General features: G+C 38.5%; 1 protein-coding gene across 1 annotated transcript in view; it reads left to right on the top strand.

Annotated features, from left to right (window-relative positions):
* Window positions 1-5,522: 5,522 nt before the first annotated feature.
* PSAT1 (phosphoserine aminotransferase 1) overlaps window positions 5,523-9,118 on the top strand; it is a 151,606-nt gene continuing 148,010 nt past the window's right edge. Inside the window, exon 1 of the mRNA XM_053702475.1 lies at window positions 5,523-5,689. Within this exon, the coding sequence (XP_053558450.1) occupies window positions 5,630-5,689 (60 nt within the window). The 5' untranslated portion in view covers window positions 5,523-5,629. The remainder of the gene's footprint in view (window positions 5,690-9,118) is intronic.

Genomic DNA, 9,118 nt, shown 5'->3' with positions numbered 1-9,118 from the left:
ACTCTGGTCCCTACATCAGCCATGCTATTCACTCTTTGTATATGCAAAATGATTTCAGGGACAGACTGACACATACCTGTCACCTGTTCTCCTTTGCAGCTGTATAGCTGACGTCCCTCACTAAGGGTGCATTTTACCTCAGGGGAAAACAGAGAATAAGCCTCTTCTCCTGCCCCCTTATCACTCCACTCATGTGGCACACCACACTCAGGCACCTGACCTGTCACACTGGTCATTTTACCCCACTCCACACATCCTACCTTTTCCTGGGGTATAGCAGTTCTTTTACTAAGTTCTTGCATTGCCCATTTCATACCCCTCTTGGCATGCAATGCTGGTTCTAGCACAGAAGGGTACACACACTCAGTCTGCTCCTCTGCCCAGCTCTGCTGCCCTCTCACATTCCCACACACTGTATCAGGTATCACATTGGCACAATTAATGGCAGTATAACCCTTTCCACTGGCACAATACATTACTGGTAAAGGTAAATCAGCATTAACCTTAGGCTCTCCCTCCCAGTAACCAGGTTCAGTACAAGCAACATTGTCACAATCAATTGCAGTATAACCCTTTTCACTGGCACAATACAGTACTGGTACAGGTTCAGGTAAATCTTCATTAACCCTAGGCTCTTTCTCCCAGCGCCCAGGTTCAATAGAAGCAACATTGTCACAAACATTCTCAATACATCCCTCTTCATTAGAACAATACATTACTGGTGTACATAAAGGCAGAGCTGCATTAACCCTCAGCCCCCCCCCTCCCAGCAATCATGTTCAAGGGAATCATCCTTTATCCTTTGGTGGGATACCTCCAGCTCTGGTGCTGCTAGCGATGTGTCTATCCCCAGCCTCCCCTCTGGGTCCCCCAAAGTTCCACACAGTACCTCAGTTGGTGCAGGGATCTCTATTGGCCCTTCCAGGTTGCAGGTGTTGTCTTCTGGGGCGTACTGACAAAGCATCCGGCCCACATCATACCCCAGCAAAACAACAGGGATATCCACAGAAATCCTCACCTCCTGCAAACCTTTTTCCACACCCCAATCCAGGGGCACACATGCCACAGGGCACTCCCTGCAAACTTCTTCATTATCCATGGTCTCTCCTGGGATAATATCCACTGCCACTTCAGGGCACACCAAGCGATATCCAGCCCCAGTGTCCTGAAGTCTCATGGTCACACAGTCTCCCTCTGTGACACTCTGCAGATTACCTGCCGACCCACCCACAAATAAAGCTGCTGCAGGTTTCCCTGCTGTATTCCCACCCCAGACTGCATGTTGAGGTTTCTCCTTGGTGGGGCAGGCAAAACTCAGGTGCCCAAACTCATGGCACCAAATGCATGGGCGAGTATCCCCCTTGTCCAATGCAACTTCTGCCCCTTTGATGGGAGATGTTCCAGGGGAAGGTACTTCTGTAGAATCAGTTGTCAGTTGCTGGCACAGTCCCTCCCTCCAGGGAGGTGATACAGCTTGTACAGTGGAACACTTGACTACTGGGGCTTTGTGGTTAGTGCTGTCTGTAGCCCCTGCTGCGGAATCAGGTTCCATTCCCAGGAGCACTCTTCTGGCCAACGGGCTCACTGTCTGGCAAATATATTTAAAAAACTCTGGGTACAGGAGAGGTGCCTCGGTTATGGTAAACTTAAAAACCTCTAGCGCATGTCTCCACTGGGTATCCCTTATAGCTATTTTGTGCTCTCTTTTTCTCTCAGCAGCTTCTCTCTCTCTTTTTCTCTCAGCAGCCTCTCTCAGTTCCATTCTTAGTTTGGGTTCAACATCCCCCAAGTATCTGAGTGCTGTCTTTTGCTCAGACTCCATGACACTTGCAGGGTTAACAGCACCAGGTAACAGTCCTTGGGCTACAGGAGGGTCAACAATGTTGGGTACCAGGTCTTGAGTTACAGCTTCCACAGTAACCCTTTCTGTGAATGTTTCAAACTCTGTTGTGAGGCCCTCTGCCTCCAGCAATTTCCGTATCAGCTGTTCTTTCCCTTTGCCAAGAATTGTTATTCCTCTTTTCTTGCAAAGAAACTCCAGAGACCATTCAGGCATTCTCCTATATTCTTCCATACCGAGCGTAGCAACAAACAACAAGAGGGAGGGAAAAAGAACTGCTTCTTTGCACTGTATGTCTCTGTAATTAGGCACTGAGTTCTGTCTTTGGGAAATTAAACAAAAACATGTAATTTCTTTTAGTACTATACAAATAGCACTAAAAAACTCTAAATATCCCCACCGCTGCCAGCCAGTTTGTGACGAATCAAACCTTCTCAACGTCACAATAGAGGGGTGTGGGCATGAAGGGGTTAATGGCACACAGCTCTGGTTCTCTTATCCTTGCAACTCTACAAAAAGACTTTAAAAGAGACACCACATTAACCCCAAATCCTGTCCACACTGCTCTAACAATTTCTGCTGCCACCACCAAAACGTCTAAATTATAGGGACGTTTTGGGAACCCTCAAAAACTCACAAAATGTAACAATTCCTTTAGATATGTGGAGAATTATTGTTCATGATGTTAATGGCTTGAGTCCCAGGGCAGTTCTATCCACAAGTCTTTCTGTTACATATTTAAGCTAAACTTTCTTTGTCTTGTCAAAGACAACACTCTTGTTATAATTTACATTGAGTACAGCCAATGCAAACAAGTCTTAGCTCCCAGTAGGGGAGGAGCTTTTTGCATTCCTACACACAGTTACCAGTTACACAAAGAACACTTCCCCTCAGACCTGTGATGGGCTAAGGAGGGGAAGGAGGGGGGGTCTCAGCTTACAGGTTTTCTGAAAGCAGATTTCACACACAGAAAAAGGCAATTCACATTAACCTTTTCCAGGCTGAGAACACAATACCACCTCTGCCGGGTAGCCAATCCAGGTATCAACTACTCCACATGATTGTATCATGACAACATGTGCGTTATAAACTGTGTATGCAGGGAGAGAAATGAATGGTTCTATAAAGCATCTTGCATACATTGAACAGATAATACACTGGGATTGTTGAGCAATTTAATTAAATGGGGCTGGCCCTTGAAAAGTGAAATTATGAGTGGGAGCAGTGTAAACTTGATTTTCTTATCCCCTTTACTATAATATGAGTAAAGAGGATAGAGAAGTCAAACTTAAAGGGACATTCCGGTCAAAATTTAAATGCACATAGATGAATTACATATTTGAATAGAATATACATGTTTTGGCAAAAATGCTTCTAGTAAAAGTTATCACTGTTTTAGTGTTAACATTTTTTCTGCAAGTGCATGTAAAGCATATCTAGATATTCTCAGTGCACCAGCATTTTACTGCTCAGAGTGCCAGTGGGGTTTGTATCATATCAGAAATTAACGAATTGAGTTATTACCAGATGGTACAAGCGCTTTAGGCTCTCTGAGCAAGTGTTGTGTTTAAAATGCTGGTGCCCAGTGCATACTTAAATACACTTTTGAAACAGCTATAGCTTTTATTAGAAGCATTTTTGCTAATACATTTATATTATAAAAATGCTTCTATTCAAAACTGAAATGCATCTGTGTGGATTCCAATTTTGGTTGGAATGTCCTTTTAAGCGTTCATGATTCAAATAGTACATGTCATTTTAAGACACTTAAATTAACTTCCAATATCAAGTTAACTTTGTTATTTTTATACATATGTATTTTTCATATGTGTCCCTTTTTAAAGCGGCAATAGCGACAACCTAATTTTAGCCAATCAGTGCGGGCTCCTAGGAACTCCACGTGCATAAGCACAGTGTTATCTATATGAAACACATGAACTAATACCCTCTAGTGGTGAAAAAGTGTTAAAATGCCCTGAGCTAAGAGGCGGCCTTCAATGGCTTAGAAATTAGCATATGAACCTCCTAGATTTAGCTTTCAACTAAGCATACCAAGAGAACAAAGCAAAATTGGTGATAGAAGTAAATTGGAAAATGACATGCCCTATTTGAATCATAAAATGTTATTTTGGACTAGAATGTCCCTTTAAAAGGACATGAAACTCAAATTGTTCATGATTCAGACAGAGCATATCATTTTAAATAACCTTCCAGTTTACTTTTATTATCAAATGTGCTTCATTCTCTAGAAATCATTTGTTGGAGGAGCAACAATGTATTACTGGGAGCTAGCTAAACACATAAGATGAGCCAATGACAAAATGCATATATACATGCAATCACCAGCTACCCTACTACCTGAGCCTACCTAAGTATGCTTTTCAACAAAGCTTTGCAAGAATGCTTTGGAGCACTAAATGGCAAAACTGTTTCCACAATGTATAAGCATTCTTGAACAAATGCTGCCATATAGTGCTCCAGACATATGCACACTCCTGAGTCTACCTACCTACTTTTCAGCAAGATAATGAAACAAATTTGATAATAGAAGTAAATTGGGAAAAAAAATTAATTGCATGCTCCGTCTAAACCATGAAAGTTAAAGGGATGTTAAACCCATTTTTTTTAATTTAATGATTCAGATACAACATGCAATTATCTAATTTACTCCTATTATCAATTTTTCTTCATTCTCTCTGTATCTTTATTTCAAAAGCAGGCATGTAAGCTTAGAAGCCAGCCCATTTTTGGTTCAGCACCCTGGGTAGCGCTTGCTAATTGGTGGCTACAGCACCCTGGGTAGCGCTTGCTAATTGGTGGCTACCACCAATCAGCAAGCACTACCCAGGGTGCAGATAATTGATAATAAGAGTACATTAGAAAGCTGCATGCTCTATCAGAATAATGAAATAAAAAAATAGAGTTTAACATCCCTTTAATTTCTACTTTATTACAAGCTCTCATAAACCAAACCCAAAATATTAACAAATTCCATGCAATATTTACCTGTAGTTGTGTTTTGCATAATAATGTTAATTTATGATAACATATGTTAAACGTTATAATAATAAAAAATTATAAAGAGAATAAAACTAGATTGGCTTCATTATATATATAGTTCTATTGACTGACATAAGGCTTCCATTTTAGTCTCTGCGTAAAGAGTTTTTTCAGAAAATATGTATTTATAAATAATCACCAACCATTTACATATTATAAAAAATAAGTATCTGCATGCACTAACTTTCGACAAACATAAAATAGTGATGTTTGCAATATATAAACCAAGTATAATTCGGTGATATTATTTTGTTATCTGCGTTTCTTGTTATCTTTGATAGAGAAATATAAATCATTATCAACTGATGTAAATTGTCTATAAAATCTGCAGAATTATGTGACTGGCGACTGCATTGCTCGCCTTTCAACAGAGTGGGATGAGAGCGAGGAGAACACTGAATGACAGTGACACGTCCCGCCCATTCCATTCCACATGTTGGTTTGTTGCTGGATGGTGCAATCTCAAATCAGCCTTGCGTCTATACCGAGTGATCACGCGCCGAGCTCGTGCTCAATTAGCCAATCAGAATGGGGGGATTTAGCTATCGACCATTCGCAGCTCAGTGTTGAAAATCCCCATGTGAAACTGACCAATGGTTAGACGGCCGGTTGCCGTTTATTTACCATGATCCTAGGGTGAAGTGCTGCTAATCTGAAGGAGAACACAGAATATTGAGGTGTCCCTGCGATTCTTTTCTATAGTAAATTTCTTATCCTGCAGTGGCAATCATGGAAATCGACAGACAAGTGCTGAATTTTGGGGCTGGACCTGCAAAACTGCCACCTTCAGTAAGTGCCGAAATAATTACGGCTCTTTATTTTTTTGTAATTCATGTAACGATGTTTTAAATATTTGTTAAAACATTGCAATATTATCAATATTATGTGATAAGCGACGTTTGCTATACACAGACGTTTACATCCTCATTGCCAGTGAGTTTCATAACTCTTTGGCTACAAACGGGTTAATATTTTGGGTACGTTAAGAATCTATTTATTGATTTCTATACACCAGGGAAACTGTAGTATGTGAATTTAAAACAAAACAAAAGCAAGTTCTGTTTTTTTTTTTTTTTGTATGATGCTGAATTGTAAGGGGGCGCGGTTCTGCATGGAACAGTATCAGCATCACTACTATAGGATTTGGTCGGGAAGCTGCAGTGCTCACCTTTGTTGATGATGATGATGATGATAATAATACAGCTTTTGGATTTTTGTCATCAGATAATATTTAAACATTTGCTTAATCTCTTCACTACCGGGACTTTCAGAGTAGAAGTTGCCCAAAATACTGGAGAATTTTAAGCATTTTTGCTATCACTCCATTTAAACAAAAATAGAGCCTTTGGTTCTATTTTTTTTTTTTTACCTGTCAAAACTCTCTCTGTCTCTCTCTCTCTGTTTCTATTTTTTTTTTTTAGTAGACAACACAAGGTATTGATTTAGACCCATTTCAGTATATTTCACCACTATAGCACCACCAAATGCGATCATATATATAAAAAAAATAATCAGTTTTTCACAAACTTTGGGTTTCTTACTGAAATTATTTACATACTGCTTGTGGAATCATGACACAAATGGTTGTAAAAGCGTCTCTTGGATTCCATATGTTTAGAAATAGCAGACATGCACCACACCTCTGAAATTCCTGGCAGTGAATGGGTTAATCAGGAAGTTTGTCAGGTTAATTTAAGCGTAAGTAGAGATTACCCCCCCACCCCCTGATCCCTACATGATCCCTCCCAAACAGCTCTTCCCTACCTCACCCCCACTGGTCACCCCATTGACAGTCTGCCAATATGAAAATTGAAGTCAAATTATAATTTTTTAAAAATAAAAAATATATATATATATATAAATTATATTTCATGCAGTGTAGGAACCCCCCCTCCAATCTCCCTGATCCCTCCCCCTCTAACTAGTTCCCACCATCGTAGGTACTGGCAGCTGTCTGCCAGTACCTATAAAACACTTTTTTAAAAAAAAAAAAAAAAACTTTCTGTAGTGTAGTTTCCATTTGCAGACAGATGCCATGAGCTCAGGAACTTCAGCAGTGCTGTAACTTAAAGGGACACTGAACCCAAATTTTATCTTTCGTGATTCAGATAGAGCATGACATTTTAAGCAACGTTCTAATTTACTACTAATATCAAATTTTCTTCTTCCTCTTGGTATCTTTATTTGAAATAAAAAAATGTAAGTTTAGATGCCGGCCCATTTTTGGTGAACAACCTGGGTTTTCCTTGCTGATTGGTGGATAAATTCATCCACCAATAAAAAAAGTGCTGTCCAGAGTACTGGACCAAAAAAGCTTAGAGGCCTTTTTCAAATAAAGGATAGCAAGAGAACGAAGAAAAGTTGATAATAGTAGTAAATTAGAAAGTTGCTTAAAATAGCATGCTCTATCTGAATCATCTCTATATCTATCATTCAGTACAATAAGCAAGGTACCACACAACGTGTGTGTGTGTGTATGTATGTATATATGTATGTGTATATATATATATATATATATATATATATATATATACATATACACACACACACGTCTTAATGCGTTAATATAATTTTAGACCTGTGTTTCTGAACTTTGGTCTACAGCACCCCTGGATAAAGTTTTTATTTTATTTTATTATAAACACCCCCTATTTTATTCTATTGGCGCTCTACAAATAACTGAAGACTGATGATTGTTTAAATCATTGCTAGATAGTGTTAGAGCACTCCATGTCAGACAAGGAGTTAAATGCTATCAAAATACATTGTGTGTGCATGTATGTGTGCATACAAAATCTCCAACATAGTACCTAACCTATCTAAGGGTAATCCTAATACTGAACCACTTTAATAAAGTGGGAGCCCTTATTCTATGACACCTCAAGTTGTAGAAATACCCAGGTTCAGAATCTTTGTGTTATACAAATACAACAGGGAACTTAATTACTGTCTTCATCTAGCTTTTCTGCAACATAGCTAATTTCAATGGTTTATTAACAATAAAGTAGCGTACCATTTTATTGGTACAGATACATGTATTTTTTTGTAATTACACAAGTGAAATTAACATTGTATTGGTAAAAAATGTGATATACCATTAATATCGCATTAATAGCTTGGATTTAAATATCAGTCAGATTTATAGCATTATATATAGCTCATGTGAGATTGTACTGCAAACCCTCATTGTACAGTACAATCTATTTAGTATTCAGGTGGTGTAAACATGCAGCTTAATGCTTACGGATAAAGAGTTTTAATAAAAACATGATTAATGCAAGATATGGAAAACGGAGTTGTTGTCATGGAAACATTTCACATATTAGAATAATTATTTTCTGGGTAGGGTATATGTCAAATTCTGGAGCAGACAATAGTGTATTGTGTATAATGGGGACGATGAGGCTCATATATAGGAGACATTGCATCAGCTTCCATCCCCTGACCAATAGGAGGTGGAGTTAAAGGAGAAAGCATGTTTATCCTGGCAGTAATTGCACTCGGGTTCAGTGTTTGTGGTGTCAGCATTACTTCAATTCTCAAATGTATTAAATCAGTTGTCTAGTTTTGCATAGTCTGAACCTTTTTTAAGGTGGAAAAATATCTGTGAGCAGAAACTACAAAAAATGCCACTTGATGGCAACATATCAGATTTTATTAAACAAAGCTTGATTCCTTTTTAGATCTGTAGAAATCTATATCTACTTGTGCCAGAAAAGTCTACACTATTTATTTGGTTTGTCCTATAGCACTAGTGTAGTTTTACTGCATGACAGCAGCAGACATGTTTCTCCTTTATTAGAATTTTTGGGGAAAAAAGCTTCTCTATCACCATGTTGTACTCCATTCCACCCTTTTTTGCTTTCATTTAAAAACTTGCCGGAATGGAGAGAAGTTATCTTCTTTTACTGAGCGTTGTATTGTAATGCAAGTGTTTCTTCTTAACCTAAGGCATGCTAATGAACTCTCATTAAAGGGACATTGTATTGTAAAATTGGTTTATCCTTAAAGGATTCCAAAACTTTGAATTTTTTCATATAATTAAATTATCAAAATCAAATCTACATAACTTAACAATCATAACTTACCCACTTGGACTTGAAAACAAGCGTTATTAGCATAATTAAATCATATATTTTATTTGGCAATAAACGTCATAGAAGTCAAACCCCCTTTAACTGTGCCTGCAATGCAAATTTGTGTCTCCAATCACAAAGC

The sequence above is a fragment of the Bombina bombina genome, chromosome 2 (genome assembly GCF_027579735.1).
Source record: "Bombina bombina isolate aBomBom1 chromosome 2, aBomBom1.pri, whole genome shotgun sequence".
NCBI classification, from domain to species: domain Eukaryota; kingdom Metazoa; phylum Chordata; class Amphibia; order Anura; family Bombinatoridae; genus Bombina; species Bombina bombina.
The sequence above is the reverse complement of the archived record's forward strand: the minus strand, read 5'-3'. Positions and strand labels throughout refer to the sequence as shown.